The following is a 21,545-nucleotide window of genomic DNA, read 5'->3' as shown; positions in this document are numbered from 1 at the left end:
AGAGTGGCAACATACTGAATTGAACTGGATTTTAGACAGAGCATTTGCATTCAAGAGGCTCTATCCAGTAGGCTGGAAACACTCACATAAAAGGTAAATAAAAATAATAATAATGCATGAGATTTCCCAGGCGATAGTACCTCACATACAGAGAAGTTAAATGCATTGCTCAAAGTCAGGTAACTGCAGTAGGGGCAAAGGCTCAAACTAGTTATTTCTGCTTCTAAAGTGGACACTTTTGTTACAGTGCTCCACTGCTTCTCCAGAGTAGCAAATGATCCCAGTATTAATGGGTGTGCCTTAGGGAAATGATTTAATGGGATTTTAATTACTTACAATGAAAGAGTTAAGTACAACACAAACATGTGAAATCCTCTGAAAAAAAAATGGAGAATTTTTAGGTGTTTTAAAGGACTAGGAGGCATTCTGGTTTGTTTTCTCTGAAAAGAAATGTTTCCATAGCTGTAGAAGTAGAGAAGAAGACATGACAAAGACCAGAGTGGAAGAAAAAGGCAAAAGGGACTAATGTAGTTGGATCTCACTGTTATTTGAAAACAAAAGTATCTTTGACTGTGACTCAAACTCACTAATGTATTTCTGCCCTTGTAATGAATGCACCTCATGGAATGTTACACAGTGTCAAAGAAGGAGAATTCATCTGCATATATTTTAAAAATCATCAAAATGCATTATCAGTCATGTTCTTTGCATCAAATTCCTAAATAAGGTATTGAAACATATACTGTGTAATATTATATATAATAATATATTATTAAAATTATATAATGAAAATGACAGATTATAATTAAATATTAAACATTTTAATAGAATAATACCCAGCTTAAGATATTTTCATTTGTTTATTCAAATATTAAGATTTTAGTCATGTAAAATTATAAGCCTATAGTTCTATTCTGGTCATAGCATTTTTTATATAATTATGTATACATTAATAAGTTAAAAGCCATATAGTAAGTTAGATGTTCTTCACTTGGTATAAGCTTTGAACTTCACCTACTTGAGATATCAGTGAACTCAGATGTAAAATTAGACAGACACATTCAGAAAACACAATGGAGGATAATTGATGAACAAATCCCTTGCTAGTCTTAAGGAGAAGCATTTTTAGTAGATCTAATGACATTCATTGCGTTTCTTATTAGCCAAATGAGAAAAAAACTGAAATATTCTTTTTTTAAAAAAGATTTTATTTATTTATTCATTGGGGGACACAGAGAGAGGCAGAGACATAGGCAGAGGGAGAAGCAGACTCCCTATGGGGAGCCTGATGCAGGACTAAATCCTGGGGCCCCAGGACCATGACCTGAGCCAAAGGCAGATATTCAACCACTGAGCCACTCAGGTGCCCACAAAACAGAAATAATCTTAATAGACCAAGTGACATTTAGGCCATAGGGAAAATTTTTTTAGTTAGTTTGAAATAAATATGGAATTTCTGCAGTAATATGAATAAGGAGAAACAGAGAGCTGCTGATTGGGTATTGCCTGCTTCATTAATATACCTGAGGATGGAGAGTCAGTCAAATCTGGATTCCAGTCCCCGCTCTTCTCTTGACTAGTCATACAACTTAGGTCAAGTTCTTAATAACTCTGAGCCTTGATTTCCTTATTTGTCCAGTGGAGCTAGTGATGCTTCATAAGCTGTTGTATTAGCTGAAAGGAAGTCTGTACAATCTTCAGTATTTGCTTAATGTAAAGGGTAACAAGTCACAAAGACTTGTATCTAGAGATGGATTTATGTGGAAGGAAACCCGTTGGTTTCTTCAAGGTCTTTGTGTGTTGGGACAGCTGACCTCATTGCCCAGTGGAGAAGGAACGGAACTGTCTCCCAGTGGGACAAAGAACTTGCTTTAAAAAACTATGCAAAATGGAGCTAGAAGAGCCTTATTTGTGCACAGAAATGCTCCTGAGAATAAGCCAGATACTGCATTTGATTTCACACCAGAAAACTAAAACGGTAAGAGGAGATCGTGGAAAACTATCCAGAAGGATACATAGCCTTAGCTGTGTTTCCAGTCTTAGATTTAGCCCAAGACAGAAAAGATGGCTGCCCAGCTTTGCTATGGATAAGAGGGCGGAACACTTCCAAACACCTTGGATGAGAGTGCTAGAAGCAGGAACTTTTTATACAATGTGTAATTAAAAACTAAATGGAACATAATGGCATTTAGCTCTGCTTTACTGCATCTTGAATGCTACTGGATTCTTTAGGCAATTAATAAATGATTGCTTAAAGCCATTCTTGTTATTCTGCACTCAAAAATAAAATTTATGAGGGATGACTGTATGACTCAGGCAGTTAAGCCTCCAACTCTTGATTTCAGCTCAGGTCATGATCTCAGGATCATGAGATCAAGCCCTGAGTTGGATTCCATGTTCAGTGGGGAGTCTGCTTGAAATTCTCTCTCTCCTTCTTCCCCTCCCCAACACTCACTCTCTCTAAAATAAATAAATCTTTTAAAAATTAAATAAATAAAAATGAAATTGTAATTCCCCATATTGTATATCTTTATACTTTGAACAACACTGCATACCAATATTTAAAGCTTTTAATATGAGAAATGAGCTAGTTTCTTGTTTAGTAACTAACCTAGGTTAGGATGTCAGTGTAATTTGCAGGGGGAAATGTACACCTAAATTCTTTCCAGGCTTGTTTTAATAACTCAGTAGAAGAAAACCAATCTCACAGAGATATGTTGATGGGAAGGGGAAAAAAGATTTAAGAGCAAGTTCTTAACAAAAAGCCAGTGAAATTGTATCCTCACCTGTAAATTATGGACAAATATTACCAATTTTATTTTGCTAATTTAGTTCATGTTAAACCATCAATTTAAAAAATTCTGATTAATAATTAAAATGACCATAGAGGTGATGAGTTTTAGATAAAAACAAATTCTTATGTTTGTTTTCAATTTTTATACACTTTTGGTTTATAGCTGACAAACTAACCTTCAAATATCACTTATTGCTGTGCAGCCCTACTGTGCATGGCTGTTTTGTGACTCACAGCACCTGTGACTTACTGCACTGGTCTGTAACCTGTTCAATAAATAAGTGCTTTTGAATGCTTTGGGTGTTGAGACAGTGTAAAGTGTTACACAATTTCTAAATTCTTGCTGACAAATTCTTTACTTAAGCCTGCAGACCACATTTTCAGTGGCACTTAGCTGAAAGACATGGGCTGGGATTTAAAAGCAATAATTACTAGTGTGAGATGTAGCTTTGACCTTTCCTATGTTTTTGTGTGCTCCCTAAACTAGGGTGAGAACTGGAAAGTGAGCTGAGGGCAGAGTCTGAGAGCAAGTTTGCCCTGTGTCGGGGTGACAAAATGTCATTGAAGACAACACTGGGAACAGGGCCTCACTATAGTAGAGAAGAAGATGCAGGAAGAGCCAGCATTAGGGGTTTCTGTTGTCCCACAAAGTCTGCTGCAGTCAGGTTCTTCGGACCCTTACCAGGAAAGGAAAGACAAGTTAACACCTTATGCATACCAGAATGCAAGTTCCCTGAGGGAAACCTGTTCATGGATTTATCCCTAAAACATGGGAACATTGCTTGATACCCAAATAGATGTTCAAAAAATGTTTGTCAAAATAATCAAATGAAAGTATTGAAACATATTCTTATGTACAGAAAACCAGAGTGAAGGGTTAGCTGTTTTGTTCTGTTGTTTTTGTTGTTTTACTCTCAAGTCTCTTAATGCCATAGGATTTCAGGAGGTTTAGGGAGATTTACAGTAGTTTATCAACAATAAGGACAAGGGGCAAGTCTTTTAAGTTTCACATCATTTGCCTCTTCTCTACTACCAAAAATACAACATAGTAGCTCCATGACAAATAAGGGTTAAGGCTCTGTCTGTCTCTCTCTCTCTTTCTCTCTCTCCTCCCTGTCCCTCTCTCCCTTTCTCACCCACCCCCCTCCCTCATTTGTCTTCTTCTCTATCTCCTCATCCTTTCTTTCTTTGCCCTCTTTTCCTTTTTTCTTAATTTCTATCCTTCCTTTTATTTTTCTTTCTTTCATTTATTCATTCATTCAACTGCAGTTTATATCTGCTGAGTAATCTCCCAACTGCCATTTCTTCATGCCTTCCCCTCTCCCCAGGTTATCAAGTAGCTTTTTTACAGACTTAAACTCCATGATCTCAATGGACAATTCTTTTTTTCACTCTTAAGATTCTCCTTATGCATTAAAGACCCTTCATTCCTTTGCCTACTGCCTATTTGTCCTAATACTCACTAATGTACTTTAGCACTTTGCTAAACCTTTTTGGATCACTTATCACACTGAACCGGAATTACCTGTTTATTGTCCTTTCTCAAATGTACGTTCTTTACATGTAAATAATTGTCTTATTTTCACCCTTTTACCCGTAGTACCTGCCATTGTGCCCAACTTATTATTATTATTGTCTATTAAACAAATGAACAAATTATTATTATTGTTCATTGAACAAATGAACAAAGACACAAATCTGGTGTTTAGAAGTGTACATATTTGGGTCTCTTAGAGGAAAAAAAATGACTCAGGAATGTGTTCACAGTGAGAATAGTGAGGTGGCGCAGAAAACATGCTGGAAGAGTAAGTAGGTAAGGAAGAGGAGCCCACAGAGGAGGCATAAAAGACCAGCTTAAGTGAGAATATGAAAACCAACAAAGCACCAGGCCAATGTCAAAAGACTTAGTGAAGAGAGAATGTGAAAAAAGTGAGGGGGACCAAGAGTGCTAAATATAAGAAGATATTCAAACAATGCCTGGGATTGTCCACTGGATTTGGCCAGTGTAAAGTCATTGGCCCTGACATCATTAGGGAGAATGTTTTGAGAAGGGTAGTAGGTAGAGGTCTGGATACAATCAGTTGAGGGGAATAGGTTGAAAGTTTGGAAGTGGGATTAGCAAATTACACTTCTTTGGGAGAAATATAAATGGGAGAGGAAGGAGATTATCAAACAGTATCTGAAAGATACAGAGTCAGTGAAAATTTATTTACTTCTCAGTAGTTCATCTAGTTAAAAATGAAGTTGCTCGAACTTACTGTTCTTTGTGGGAAGGACTCAGTAGTGCATGAGACTACTCCTTGTTAATCAATATTGATTCTCATTTGCTCTTAAATTTTTTACTTATTGCTTCATTTTACAAATATTTACCGAGCAACTGCTTTGGGTTCGGGAGTGTTTAAGATACAGGGCAGACGTGAAATATGATGTAGTCCCTGCCTTCATGGAGATTATATTCAATTCCAAATAGTTCTTTAAAACTTACCTTTGATCAGTTTGCTCATCTGAGGAATGAAATTACCAAAAGACAGTCTCATTAGTTAGTTAATGCATTTTCATTTCCCATATTCTGCTAAGGACATCTTTCTAATATCTGTATATTCATATTTCTAGTTTTATTATATTTTCCCTGCCCTTCCCTCTGAAGCAGATGTCTACGGTTATTTATAAGATGAGACTCACTTCTGAATAGTTGTCTTCTTTAATACTGTAGAAGACAGTGATAGTTCCATGCTGCTTCAGCTGATTTTAATTAAGCACTTTGGAGGTTAAAGATAGGGCAGTGACCTTTTTCCTACAGTTATCTTTTTCCTATTATAAAGTTCATAAGCAAAATAGAGTGTATATATATTCTGAGATGGGGGAAATTTATTATGCTTGGCAATTTTTTTCTTGACCAATAGCTACCATTCATGTAGATGGTTTCCAATTTTTTTGGCACAGACTTTTTATTTTTTTTAAGGAAGACCCATTCTCCTTGGAAATGGTTTAGAACTGTCACTTATCAATAAATTCAGGAAATTTAATTTAGAAAACTTAGGAAGTTCATTTATTCTACCAAAATATATCAAGCATTCACACTTGTGGGTAGTACTGTGCACAGTAATGAAATAATCAAGATAAACTGTACATTGTCTTCAAGGTGCTTCTAGTTAGGAGGGATGTAAATAAATCCTTGCAGTACACAACAGTAGATCTCACTGGATAGTTAGGAAATGTACTAGGTGCTAGGGAAATGGAAGAGCCTTTTACCCTAAAGATATTGAAGAAGTTTGAGAGAGGAGGTGATATTGAAGGTGGGTCTTAAAGAATGAATAGCAATGGAAAGTGATGCCAGCAAGATGATAGCATAGTAGTTTCCAATGTTCCTCAACTTACAGAAACATTAATTTGAACAACTGTACATGAACAAAAATATCTTAACAGGAACAAAAGATTCTGGGTGAAGGATTATAGTACCTGAGTGGATCATAGAAATAAGAAAATATGCATTACTTTAACCCCACCACCCTTCCCCCAAACCTCATTAGCCCAGCCTAAAGAGAAACACACTCCCCATGGGGAAAAAAGAGTGCAGTGAGCACCCAACTTCACCACGAACCCTAGAACCAGGCCTATACCTATGCCAATCCCTACAAACCCCAGGCTCCAGAGAGGCTCCTATGGAACCAGGCATCGTTGAACTCTGTGGACTCAATACCAAGCCTGCCTCCTGCTGACTAAGGCATCACTTGTTCATTCATGGACTCCACCAGATGCCCCTTCTTACCCCAGAATCTCTGGATGGTTTAGCTGGTAAAAAGTTTTCCCTGCGAAAGCCAGTTTATAAAGATGGGAAGAGTTGCCTACTTCTTCAAATACACAGACACCAACACAAGACCATAAGGATCATGAATAATCAAGGATGTATGGCACCACCAAAGTAAATTAATAAATCTCCAGTAACTGACCCTAAATTATGGAGACCTATAATGGTTGGACAAAAAAACTCAGAATAATTCTCTTAAAGAAATTCAGTGAATCACAGTACAAGCAAACACAATTAAATTAGGGAAACAATACATGAATAAAATAAAATGTTCAAAAAAGAAATAAAAACCATTAAAAAAAACCAGAAATCCTAAAGTTGAAAAATACAATGATTTAACTGTGGAATTTAATAGAGAGCTTAACAGCAGAAGAAAAAAAATCAGTGCACTCAAATACGAGATACTTGAAAATATAAAAAGAAAAAGAAAAAAAGAATGAACAAGAGTGAAGAGAGCCTACATAAATTATGGAATACCATTAAAAGAAACAACCTATATGTTACTGGGATCCCAGAAAGTAAAGTGGTGGAGAAAAGCTCAGAAAGCTTATCTAAAGACATGATTGCTGAGAACTTCAAATCTGGGGAGAGATTTGGACATCCAAGATTATGAAGCACATAGGCCCTTCAAAAGTTTCAAAACAAAAAGATCTTCTCCAAGACACATTATAATAAAGTTGTCTAAAGTCAAAGACAAAGGAGTTTTAAAACAGCAGGAAGAATAATATTCCTCATGTACAGAAGAAACCTCCATAGGCAAACAGTGGATTTCTCTGTAGAGACTTGCAGACCAGAATAGAGTGGAGTGAACCAGGAAGCATTATGCTAAGTGAAATAGGTCAAAGAGGATTGCGATATGTCTCACTTATATATGGAATCTAGAAGAACAAGGAGAAGAAAGGGAAGAGGAAGTAATGTATGGACCTGTGTCTGTACTTAATACTATGTTGAGCAATGGAAATATGCTTTAGAGAGTAAATTTATGTCCATTCAGCTCATTAAAAAAAATGGCAACTGAGGAGATGATATGTTAATTAGCTTGACTGCAGTAATCATTTTACTACGTATATGTATATCAGATCGTCATACTGTATGCCTTATATATAATTTTTATGTAAAAGTTTTGAAGAATGAATAGCAATTATGATATTAACTAACATTGAGTGTGTGTTAAATACTGTACTTAGGGCCTTGAATTTTACAAAATAAAGAGAAACATAGCTCTTTTATAGATTCTAGTATAAAAATATAAAAGCTAGGAGTTGGGCAATTAAAATCTCAATGTAATTGTGCTCAATCATGTTTATTTTAATCTTTTCTTATTCATAACTAAATAACTATTTTGCTGGATCCTTTTTTGCTAGAGTTGTTTATAGGTGAAACAACACTACTGTGACTCTTGCCAGGGACCCTCTGGTCATAGTTGTCTCTCACTGAGGGGTGTTGTTCCTTTCTAATTAGAGGTTCCAATGATTCTTAAACACTTTCCTTTAAGTATTGTACTTCAGTGTTAATTGAGATGTAGCTTAATATTTATAAACTTAAAAAGAATCTTTCCCTCAAATATCCTTCTTAAAACATGCATAATAATCATTTTGTCTATAAATTAAACATTAAATGTATTTCTTGGGGCACCTGGGATGCTTAACCCCAGTCGGTTAAGAATACCACTTGTGATTTTGGCTCAGGTCATGATCTCATGAATCATGTGATTAAGCCTCATGTCAGGCTCCATGCTCGGGTAGGAATCTGCTTGTGATTCTCTCTCTTCCTCTCCCTCTGCCCCTCCCCTCCCAAAATAAATAAATTTTTAAAAGTATTTATTATATTTATTTTCCTCTTTTAAGTCACATATATATTCAGTTGCTTGTTAGTATGGTAACTAACTTCTTTGCAGCTTGAATGAAATAAAATTCAATTTACTTCAATACTATACCAAGTTATGGGATTACAATTTTTTCCCATGTGTCCAGGACCATCTTTGGTTATGAGATTACAATTTATTTATCTATCCATCTATCTATCTATCTATCTATCTATCTATCTATCTATCTATTTATTTATTTATTTATCTATCTATCTATTTGAGAGAGAGTGTGGGAGCAGGGGTGAGGGGCAGAGAGAGAGGGACAAGCAGACTCCCCACTGAGCAGGGAGCTGGATGGGGGGATGATCCCAGCACCCCAGGATTATGACCTGGGCTGAAGTCAGATGTTTAACTGACTGAGCCACCCAGGTACTCTAGGATAATAAATTTAAAAAAAAAAATGCTTCTCTGTCCCCTGAGAGTATGCAGTCTAGCAAAGATGACAGAGTGAGTGCAATCAGGTGTCATATAGTGAGATACATTTGTTTCAGTTGGGAAGTTCCCAAGAAGATACCATATTTGAGCAGGATTTTGAAGGATCAAAAGAATCTTGACATGCAGAGGATATGAGAGGGGATTCCACGTAGATAGAATAATATGAGAGAAGGTGTGGAGGTTTTCCTGTGGGTGGGTATTGTTTTGGGGGAATCCAGCATGAACATGCAGGGCAAAGAGGGAGATAAGAGAGATGGGAAGAGGAAGTCTGTTGGTAGATTGCTAGGAGAGGCATTGAATGCCCAAATTGTAGGGTTTGGGTACTGGGGAAATCTGAATGACTTTAAGCAAGGTAATAAAATGTTCCTCTCTGTGCTTTAGGAAGGTAATTTTGAAGGTCAATTGGAGTCAAATAAGGAGTACAGAGAAAGATGTGGAGGAGGAGAAGCTGATCTGTCAACCTCATGTCAGTTGAGCCTTTTATGGCTTTAAACTTAAAAAGGCTTATGATTTTAAATCTAAAAATTACCCTTTAATATGGAGGTGCCAAACTTTCTTGAGACCTAATTGTTGTCAAATTAAATAGACTTAGTTTAAAAATAGAACTATTACTTGGCTTTATTGTTTTTCTTAGGTGTAATGAGTTGTTTTGTTTGTAATATAGTTAAACTTTATTCTTGGAAAAGCTTTCTTTTTTTTAGGATTGACTTTTTCTGTCCATTTCCACAGAGATCGTGCTCTACAGTAGCAGAGCACAGTGTCACCATTAGAAAATATGTACACATGCAACATTTTAAGTCTGTGGTGATATATGAATGTTGCAGGTGTAAGAAAGAAATATCACCCTTGCAGACTCATGAAAAGAGGAGCAAAAATCAGAATGCAGTAAAGGAGTGTTTGGAAAGCAAACAACAGGATTTTAATACAGTGAACTCACTGATTGAAGGTTATCAAAAGAAGAGTGATAGGAGGGTATCAACAGCAGTAAAGAGTAACAGGGCATAGCCCCACTACCTCTGACACTGTGATTTTCTTTCCAGGGCATCAGAGAAGTCTCAGAGAAATCCATTACTTATTTATGTATTTATGTATTTATTTAAGATTTTATTTATGAAAGAGAGAGAGATCATGAGCAGGGGGAGGGGGAGGGGCAGAGAGAGAAGCAGTCTCCCCATTGAACAGGGAGCCCAACAACCCAGGGCTCGATCTCAGGACCCTGGGATCATGACCTGAGCCAAAGGCAGACATGTAACTGACTGAGCCACCCAGGCTCCCCAAAATCCCTTTTTTTTTTATGTGGGAAGGTCTTGCCCTGTGTGGTTCATGCAGATTGTTTCCTTAGCCTGCCAGGAATTTTCTTTTCCCAATATTCAAGTAGAAATGGAGCTGTTCACTGATACAGGCAGTTCTCTAAGGACTGTAACCTTGGGTGCTCCATTTCTGACAAGCCAGAAGACATATGTATCCAACCAAATCCAAGTTTATCTCATTACTCAGGATTTCTCTTCATGTAACTTTTAGTAAAACACATTCCAGAAAAGTCAGGGCAAATGCTTGTGGCCATGGAAGGTGGGTAGGATAGAAGGACAAATTAACATTTTCCCACCTACTTACTCATCATGTGTTTTTTACCCATAGTATGGGCACAGGGTGAACCTCTCTGGTGATTTTCCTTTTTATAAGAAATCAGTTTCTTTCAATAATATTTTTTTTGTAGAATTTTTTCCTAATTTAAGTGCTATGGTAGGCAAATACAGCTTAACAATAATACTCATCAGACACCCAGTTACAGCTATAGTCAACTGCTATGCCATTGTAATAATGATATATCTAACTATGCCTATGACTAATATCCATAATTGAAGAAACACTGTTATAGCTCCTTTTTGAAATGCAGAGCAACTGTTAAAATCCAAAGGCTACCTTATATGGTTTAGAATATTTGGGGATAGGACATAATATTACAAGAAGTATAGATGTGTCTGGCCAAGTAAGAAATTTTCATAAATTATTATAAATAAAGAGTGATCTCATAGGCAATGATCTGGAGGAAAAAAACAAGAATATAGCAGAGAGCTGAGCTGAATACTATAGTTTTTCCTCCTTATTTATAAAGCACCAGTGGCTTTTATGCCTTAATCAATCTCTCTTAGAAATTGGATATCCTCCAATATGCCCAGAAAAAGTGGATAAAAAAGGTGCCAGATGAGAAGAATGTCACTTTTGTCACTGATTTAACCTCCATGTATCCCCTATGACAAAATTAATAAGTTTAAATATTTTACATCAAGCTATTGCATTGTCTCTTTCTGTGAAAACCTGATCCTTTGAAGTATCTGCCAGACTCTGTAGAGCTATGATCCTAATTCTTCACCCAGTTGAGAAAGCATTTTCCTAATTTTTTAATTAGTATATTAACCTGCATCACTCTACAGAAACTAATCTCAGTGTTCCCCAAGTTCATTTTCTCTCTCATGGCAAACATCAATTCCCTGTTTTCATTACCATGGTCTTATTCTGAATGCTTAATAATTCTGTCCATTTCTAGGATTTCTTCCAGCTCTAAATTCCCTAAATTTTCATGTCATGTGTCATGTATTTCTTTCCATTTATTTTTACTTTTTTACTGGTAGCTAAGTGTTTACTGTGTAGTGCTTCTCTCCACTGTTTAACAAACAACTTATAATTCTTTAGCTTGATATTTAATTTCGTCACAGTATGGATCCAGCCTACTTACTCAACATTCTCTCTCCCTACCTTATATGATTCTGCTCTTCAGCCAGATTGGCTCTATCCACTTCTGTATCTGTTCTGCTGTTCATGATGTTGCCTCCATTTGAAATGGCTGCTTTCCTATTTTGACCTGTCCAGAATCCCATCCATCTGACAAAGTCCAACTCTTATGCCATATTCTTATTTATATGGCCTTGCTTCTTCCTCATGTAAGTATATCCCAGTAACTTTTTTGACCTTTAAACTTACCTGTCAGTGAGTTTACCTTGCATTATAGATAACTATGTACCTGTCTCCACTATTAGATTGTATGAGATAAATGCCCGAGATTAGTTTCATTGTAGTTATTTGATTTGGATATATTTATACCACTACATATTGTAACTTATGATATTATGGCTTCTTTCATTGGTATTTTATTCCACAGGGACCAAATGAAAAAATATTATCACAATGTATCAATTTTATATGGAGAGTTAATTTACTAAGTTGACAATGAAGTCTGATATATGGTAGCATGAAAGGAAACTTACTGTCCAGCCTATATAAAGTAGCAGCAGCACTTTCAAAATGTCTCAATAAGATTTGCTGTATGAGACAAAGGACCATGACTTCATTCTTACTAACCTCAGAAGCATAATAAACTATGGTCATTTTGGGCATTAATCCAATTTTGCCATTAACTTGCTCATAAATTCTGATTAGGGGGCATTGTAAGACTTTCATAATTAAGGGAAGTGCATTAGAAATTTATTTCCTGTGAACAGTTTGTCATACTCTGAAAAATACCAAAGTTCTGTGAATACCTATAAACCTTAGGGATGGTAAAATATCTGGCTAACAGACTTTTTTCTGATGGGAAATACCTAAATTAGTTGCAACGTCAAGTCTAAATTTTTATTCTAACAAATAATTAGTTGAATTTAAATATATGTTAGCTATGTAAATTTCCTAAGAGTAACAAAGTAGCTATAGTTCCTGTTTTTTTCCTCTAGACTTCATCAGCACATAAATATATTTTATAATGATTTCTTATTTTCTTTAATCATAGATTATCAAATATTAACTATTTACCCAAGTTTGGATCAGTAAATACATTTAATTCTGTATTTGTAGGAGGCATTTGTCTTCTAAGAGTATTTTGAAGGGCACAGTTATATCATTAGATGCTTTTTCTATTTTAGTTCTGCTATATAGCAACTTGGAAAAGATTAGATTGTTTCTGAATAAAGTTTCACTTACTGTGGGCATTTATACATTTTAAATTGATAAAAGTTATTTTTCTACTGACTATCTTCATAAAATCTGTTTTTTTTTTCCTTTAAGGATTTTGCCCCATTGAAAATGTTGAGATTTCTACCAAATCAGGTTTTTTTTTTAAAGATTGTATTTATTTATTTGAGAGAGAGTGTGCATGTAGGCACAGAGAGGCAGGGGGAGGGAGATGCAGACTCCCCACTGACCAGGGAACCTGATGCGGGACTCAATCCCAGGACTCTGGGATCACGACCTGAGCTGAAGGCAGGCACTTAACCAACTAAGCCAGTCAGGTACCCTTCTGTCAAATATTTTAAATGAATTAGAATCCACATATTCCTGCTCTTAACTGGCTGAACCAGTGACAACTTTTTTTGGGGTTTTTTTTTGTTTGTTTTTTTGTTTTTTTTTGAAGGAGCATCTACTTCTGAAAGTAGGAATACTGTTCAGTGTGACCAGCTGTAGTGGAGGTCTCTGTAGTGAAGCTTTCCATAGGTGATCCTAATGATCTATGGACTACTTCTACAGGATATTTTCTTTCCCAAATAATTCAAGCTACAGAAGAGCTGAGGTCTCTACAACAAATACACCTGATTAAGCCCTGTAAATAACAGTCCTCTTTAACCTAAAGAAAGGCTCTTTTCTTTTTAAAGTGAACCGCTATTTGTGCCCTGATCATGGAATCATGTAGACTCCAAGTACCTACCTTAATTTTCACTTTTTATATGGATCAGAAAATATTGTAGGTGGCCTTAGAGGAAAGAAGAAAGTTTTGGCCTTACTTTTATTCCTTGCTATGCTTTAAAAATGCTCCAGGAGTTGCCTCCCACTGTGTGTACTTGAATAATAGTTATTATTGACTATCAAATGAGTCCTGTTTGCTTACTGCCACACTGAGTACTTCTTATTTTGATTAATATTCAACATTATGCCATATACATGTTAGATAATTTTAATATACATTGTAAAAATGAGATACTTGAGACCCTGGGAGGCTAAACAATTTGTGAATTTGTGCACTCTTTTTAATTGCTTTACTTTCTCTACCAAGCACACTTGAAGAAAGGCATTAGGACATTTGTTTAAGGTATCTCTGTGGGTTCTGACTTCGAAGCACGACCTTTGCTCCAAACATATAGCAATGTTAGGTAAAATCCCAAGTCAGAAAATGTAAAAGTCACAGCTGAGCTCATAATTTATCATCTCAGTGGTCCACAAATCAAAAGAAAATGCAAGTGATGAGTTGTAAGCTGTGCTGAGGCCTCTGGAGGTGGTCAGAAGGCCAGTACAACTTCTTCTAAGCTAATAAGAGATTGAAGTCATTCTACACTAGGTGGAGATCCAGAGCCAGCGTTATAGCTTGAAGCCAGGACATAGAGAAGGACTCATCTGCTTCTGAGTGAGGAAGAATAACTTGCTGCCCACTACTTGAGACTATAGATTTGAGGTCAGGAAAAGCTTATATGGCAAGAAGAAAGGGACATGGCTGGTAAACTGGGAATTGAACCAGTCACTCATTGGTTCAGTAATGTGACTGATAATAATCCAGATGTCAGCACAATGTAGTATTTGAATTTCCAGTATGAAACTGATTATATATGGGTGATTCTGGGTACAAAATGAACACAAAATCATTTGTAAGAGAAGGATAATGAGAGATAGGGGTTGGACATATATCAAAAAGCTAAATAAAACCAAATAAAAATCTTCCCACTTCAAATGAACCTGCAAAACAAAATTCCAAAGCACAAAAGGAAGCCTAAGACTAGGAAAGAGCCAATGAATTCAACCACTGAGAATAAATTTGACTGGAAGAAATTAAAATATTGAAACAGCCTGGGAGAGCATATTTTGGGTGCTCAAAATATTAACAAAGGATTGCCATTCATAGAAAGGTAGGAAATACTAAAATAAAAACAGTCAGTGATCTAGTTATTTATTCACAAATATTTATTAAGATAATACTATGGTCCACACATTATTACAGGCGCCAGAGATACAGGAATGATCCCAAGTAAATAAAAACCATATCCACATAGACAGTTCACGTTCTTATGGGGAGGTTACCTATTAGTGGTAGAAATGAAATAAGAGGCAGAAATCTCAGAAGTGAAAGATAGTCACTGAAATAAAATTCCCAGTAGAAAATACAAACTCTAGATTTGACAGTGACAGAATTTTTTTCATTTGGAAGATATTATTTAGGAAATCACCTAAAATGCAGTCATGGGAAAATAAGATTTTAAAAGCGTGTGTGCGTGCATGCATGTGTGTGTGTGTGTGTGTGTGTAGAGAGTGTGTGTGAGAAAACAAATCCGATTATGTGAAGAAATAATAGCTGAGATTATTTTATAATTGAAGACAATACACCTCACATTGAAAAGATACTCCGAGAACCTGGTTTTATCTGGATAAATAACAATAAATCAATGCCTAAACACATTGAGGTAAAACTTCAGAACATTGAGGATAGAAAGAAAATCTTAACCTATCAGAGAAAAAAATATAGACTAACCCCCAAACAAAGGCAACTAGACTGAGAGCAAACACCAAGAGCAGTATAGAGGGGGAAAAAATGTCCTGTAATCTGGATTCCAGAATTTAATGCTGACATATACCAGACACACTGATCAAACATATTAATAGAATTTCCGACTTTTAAAACTGGATATTTTGAGGAAGCAAGCCTAGAAAGAATGTGTGGGCTTAAAACAAGAAAAAAAAAAAGTAAAGAGGAGCAGAAACTTCTAAATGTCACCAAATTTAACTCTTGCTATAAAAAGTAATAACTAATTTCTATGTGAAAAAAAGTCAAGACTACACAAAAGAAAGAAATACAAATGCACAAAAAAAAGAAGAAATATAGATAGCCAACACATATATGCAAATTGAAAATAAAAACACCAAAGGTTGAAATTCTAATAACATCAGTGTGGACAAGAATTGGAAGAATGATCATAGCTATTCTTTGGTAGCTCCATTTGGCCCAGCTGTGTGGGTGACCTCATGAAGCATGGAAGCAGGAAATGCCAGCTTCTGAGTGATATTTGCCTTGAGGAGGGAGAGTTTGGAACAAGGGTGGGGTGGAGAAGGGTGAGCAATAAAGAGCTCACCTGTATCTGTAATGTTTCATTTTTTTTTTTTAAAGGTGAAGCAAAAGTGCCAAGTGCCAGGATCTGTCAAAATATGGTGGTGCCTACCTGGATTTTCATAGTATTCGCCTAAATCTGTAGCTGTGTAATTGAAACGAAGAGACACTCAGAACTTTCAGGAGAACACGAATGTTTATGCACAGTAATAAGGTTTTTAAGACAGTCAGTCTTTTGGTAATGAGGCCAGTTAAAACCCAAAGTCTTTGCCAGGATCTATAAGGCCCTGCTAAAGACTCTGCTCCTTTGACTTCTCTCAGTGGCTCACTCATTCTAATCTAACCCCAGCCCTATGGTGTATTTTTGTGCCTCATACAAGTCTGGCTCATTTCTTCTTCTCTTACCAGCAATCCTCTTAGATTGTTCTTCTCTCTTTCTGATACTGGGGAAAATTAGAAAATTTAAAAGTATCTCAAATGCCTTTGATTTTGCTCTTGATCCAATGCTCTTAATAGATATTGACTCAGCCAGCTGAATGAAACTATGTTTTCTTGGCACTTAATGGATGTTCCAGGTTAGAGTCATTTGTGCCACCATAACTCAGTCATTTTGAGCAGAACACTGCTTGGGGTGAGTGGAATCCTCATATTCCTAGGAGCTTTATGTGCTCAGGAGCAACAGGTAGCTGTGGGATTTAGGCTGAGGGAATAATTTTCCATGGACTCCTGTACTCTTTTCCACCATATTGCTTTCTCTATCAAGCACACTTGAAAGGCATGGGAACATCTGATCAAGGTTATCTCTGTGGGTTCCAGCTTTGAGGCACCACCTTTGTTCCAAGATGGTACATGGAAATCCTTAGGAGTTCAAAAAATAATAACCAACTTTGGATGCAGAGCTATTGTAAAATTTTTGTTATTGTTCAATTTGTATTTGAGACATGAATAAGCTAATTCTCAGTAAGAATCAGCATAACTTTCATTTTGGAAGTGACTCTTAAAGTTTTCCTAATTTAAAGTGTAAAACTAGATTAATCCATGCTAATTTATCTTAAAAAGAAAGACACCACCAAACATCATTACGAGGTACAATGCTAATGGGAATAAGTGTGTGTGTTTGTGTGGGTGAGTGTGCATGTATGTGCATGTAGAGGGGGACTCTGGGCATAAAACCCTGTCTCACAGATTTTGCCCTCTACTACTCATGTGTTTGGTAATAATCTGACAGTATTTTGAGGTTCTAAAAGGTGCTCCAAAACACTAGCCTAATCAGTTTTATTTCAATATCTTGTCTGACAATCATTCTAATATTATGGAACTTATTTTGGTACATCAATATTAAGTGTTCACATCTTGAAAATAATTTTGCTTCATCAAAGATAGTAGATTAAATATAACTTAAATGTATCCTGTCTTCATGGGTCATTTCCTTACAATTTCAGTTTAGTAATGAGTCAAGAGCTAATAAGCAAAACAGCAATAATTCTTTGGAAATTGGGTTTAATTATTGCTGGCCACTAAGATTCAATTTCGTGTATTAAAATGGTACCACAATGCATCCTGGTGACAAAAAGAACAAGTGTATCCTTGAAGAGGGTCTTTGGTGACTCCATTTGGCCCAATCTGAGCATAGTTTAGTGGATGAAAGAATTCAACTTAGTACCCTGTTTAAAATTAGTTTTTTGAGTATTACTGTTATAATCTTGCACAATAAATGAAAACTAGATACTGTTTTCCAATAGCCGCAAGAAAATATATTTCTTCAACTTTTATAATAATATTATTGTAAATACTAAAATAAAAAATATTTGTGTTATATACGGTTGTTCTAAGCAATTTATTTACATTAATTCATTTAATCTTGTAGCAGGCTTGTGAAATAGAAGCTGATGTTATCCCCAAATTACAAAAGAGGAAATTGAGGCATATACAAATTAAGTAATGTCTCTGAGGCCACACAATATGTAATAAAGCTGATGGTGGCTTTAGTCATTTTTTTTCTTTTTCTTTTTTTTTTTTTTTTTTTAATTTTTAAAAAATTTTGTTTGAGAGAGCACACGTTCAGGCCTGAGGATGGCGTAGGTGGAGAGGGAGAGAGAGAGAGAGAGAATCTCAAGCAGATTGCCTGCTAAGTGCAGAGCCCGAAGTGGGGTTCCATCTCATAACCCTGAGATCATAACCTGAGCGGAAATAGAGTCAGATGCTCAACTGACTGATCCACTCAGGTACCTCTTGAGTCATTTTTTCTGAATGGAAGAATAATTGACTTTTTTTGCAATCCCATTCATCTCGGGGTCCAACACTTGTTTATTCATTTGTTTTTAAAAGGAAGTCAGTGAAACATGCATGTCTCCATGCACTTTAATTTTTCTAGCAGTAAGTGATCATTTATTCTTCGGATTCTTACAGGGCCTTCTACTTGGACAAATCAAATTCACCACCAAACTCCACATCCAAAGCTGCCTATGTAGATAAGGTAAAAAGAAATGAGTGCTTTTTCTAATGTTTTGCCGTTTACATACTTATCTTACTTAATTTTTCTGCTGCTGTTCTGTATAATTCTGCGGAATTACAAATATCTGTAGCCTCCAATTCCATCACCTTCGCAAGGAAAATATTTTAGACTATTCATTAAACGTTGTAACAGCTGCGAATTGTATCCTATCTAAAAGGATTTCTTACTGCTAGATGTGTTGGACTTTATGTTGATCACTTTTTTTCTGCAGCTAATGAGGCCTCTCAATGCTTTGGATGAACTTTATCGACTGGTGGCCTCGTTTATCAGATCCAAGCGCACGGCGGCCTGTGCAAACACAGCCTGCAGCGCCTCCGGGGTGGGGCTGCTGTCTGTTTCCTCAGAGCTGTGCAACAGGCTGGGAGCTTGCCACATCATCATGTGCAACAGCGGTGTGCACAGGTATGTGAACTGGCCTGCCCTGCCTGCCTCTCTCATGCTGAATTCACTGGGAGGTTCTTTCTTATGTTTTGGTTATGCAAAATTAGAACCGGAAACATTCAAAGGACTCCGATGTATTTGGAATAAGATTTGGGAAACCAGATCGTTACAGTTTTCTGGCTTTAGTTATATGTTCTGTGACTATTTAATCTACAAATGAATGCAATCCCACATTTATATCACCGTATCTTATCTGTCTAGAATCTTATCATCCTTGCATTTATATTACAAGATTTATACTTTAGATACAAACTAAAGGAACTTGCCTGGTAGGAGCTGGCAAGTAGCTAAAAAAAAAACAAAACAAAACAAAAAAAACAAACAAAGAAAAACTTCCTTCTCTGCACTTAATGGACATTCCATCCTTTGGTGTTTGGGTTTTTATATCCAGTGGTTGTGAGGTAGGTGCTGCCTTGGGGTTTCTACTCTCTTCCTATACTTGGCAAATTTACATCCAGGAGCCCATACAATATGCGTTCCTGAAAATGGAAAGGGAAATTTTAGGTGGGGTCCAGTGCAAGTGATTTGTCTTAGACAAGTGTACTCAGTCTGGGGCATCCAAGGGAGGCTTATGAACTCCTACAACTGAGTCAGCTGTGAAATGGGGGTGGAGGAGCCCATGTCAAGTCTTTCCCCATAACCACTTGCTCCTCCTCTGTCTCCTCACCATTTTCACAAGGAAGTGAAACCATGTATTAACAATAATGAAGCAGAATTTGGTCCGCATTGTAATCTGAGTGGGTAAATAATGTCCTGTCTCCCATCACAGCCTCTTCTTGGAACTGGCCCAGTTAGATTTTGAGGATGATAGAATTGTTTAGTCACATTTACTTGGTACATGACCAACACAGAGGACTGCAGTTGGACTGTAGGTCATGTAAAATCATAAAGTGACGATGCTCATGTTAGAGGCATAAGTACAACATGAACAACAGACAACAAAAATAAGAAAAAGATATAATAAGATGATAACATAATAAAAAATAACAAAGAGACCTCCATTGCAAGAAAATGCAAGTGACCTAGGAAACTTACAGCTAAAATCTAAGATTCAGAAGGAAAACAGATCTCCGAGATGGGTAGAACTTTCCCTAAAGAACGTGATATTTGAACTGACTTTTGATGAGTCAGGGTGAAGAGGTGAAAAGTAGGAGAAAAATGATCCAAGGCAGCAGGTTCTCATCTGTAAAATTCCATTTCGATTTGGTGTGCTGAAATTCTAGTCTTCAGGTCCTCCACAGCGTGTTCTTGCTTACGAAGTATGGCAAGACCTTATTCCTCTGAAAGGAGCATTATATTCTGTGGTTGACAAAGCATACAGATTTTTTCCTTTATTTTAATGGCTGTGTACTTTGTGCTCCATTGCAAGCTATAATAAGCTTAATTGAAAATATCGTCTGCAACCAAATGCATAAAATATTTCATAATTTGTTTACTAGCAGAGAAGTGATCTCTCCCTTCTGATCAACTCATGTTCACTCCTTCTGTTCCCACTTATTCATTCACTCATTTATGTATTCATTATTCATTCACTCAGTAAATATGCATTGGGCACCAATTATGTGCCAGCACTGCTCTAGTTGCTGGGAATACAGCCTTGAAAAATTAAAGTCCCTATTCTCAAATAGTGTGCATTGTGTTGGGGCAACATGATAACATAAATAAATATGTAATGCAGTAGATGGAATAAGTAGAAAAAAAACAGAAGTCAGAGGGGTATTAGGTGACAGGATGGGAAGAAGGGGTAGCACTATCCAACAGGGGATTTCATCAGAGACTTGTATGAAATGAAGGAGTGATTTATGCAAATATCTCTGGGAAAGAGCATTTGATCCATCGGAGCAGCGGTGCAAATGTGGGAGCTCACATGGGAGCTCAAGGAACTGCACGAAGGCCATTGTGGCCTCAGTGAAGTGTCATGACTTTGATGATTGGTGTTCTTATCTTACCCTGGTGCAAGGTCATGGTTGTCTGAGGACTAGATATACTATGACCACGAAGGGGACACTTCGGACTTTGAAACTATAAGCACACTCTCTTACTCCCACATTAATTTACTGAAAGTTAATGCAACTAAATCTGCATTTAATTCTAGAACCATGACCAGGTTGTCCTGATTATTCTCTCTGCTATCCCATGAGCAATTTTAGAATCTGACTTATGTTTCATAAGAGAAATAGATTGATGCCCCACAATTGTTTTGTAATTACCATATTCATTGATGGGTGTGTTGGGACCACAAGTAACATTGAAATTTCAAAGTAGTTTGCCTTTTTCTGTTCAAAATAAATGTAGCTTTAGTTAGTTCATTGCAGAGACATTTACCGAGATATAGGGACAAATATTCCAGGACAAATGCTGAATTTAAAGTTAAAACTATTTGAAAAAGGCACAGCTCTATTTTTCTATTATGGGGAATAAAATGGGAGCTTAACATTATCTTTTAATCTCTTGGTGAAGGCTGTGCTTAAATTTTTTATGACAATAAAATGTGCTAATTTATTATTGGATTTAGAAATCTCATGTAAAGGCTGTTCTTAAAATAATTCCTTCATAATTAGAATTCAGACAGCCAGAGAGAAACCCAAGTAGATCCACACCTGCACT

At 36.4% G+C, this 21,545-nt stretch overlaps 1 protein-coding gene across 1 annotated transcript in view; it reads left to right on the top strand.

The window, feature by feature from the left end:
* Positions 1–21,545, top strand: part of PREX2 (phosphatidylinositol-3,4,5-trisphosphate dependent Rac exchange factor 2) — a 283,911-nt gene that overhangs the window by 227,423 nt on the left and 34,943 nt on the right. Inside the window, exons 36-37 of the mRNA XM_072804340.1 lie at positions 18,392–18,458; positions 18,709–18,899. Of these exons, the coding sequence (XP_072660441.1) occupies positions 18,392–18,458; positions 18,709–18,899 (258 nt within the window). The remainder of the gene's footprint in view (positions 1–18,391; positions 18,459–18,708; positions 18,900–21,545) is intronic.

Source organism: Canis lupus, chromosome 28, assembly GCF_048164855.1.
Source record: "Canis lupus baileyi chromosome 28, mCanLup2.hap1, whole genome shotgun sequence".
In the NCBI taxonomy this organism is placed as follows: Eukaryota; Metazoa; Chordata; class Mammalia; order Carnivora; family Canidae; genus Canis; species Canis lupus.
This window is presented reverse-complemented; position numbering and strand designations above follow the sequence as displayed.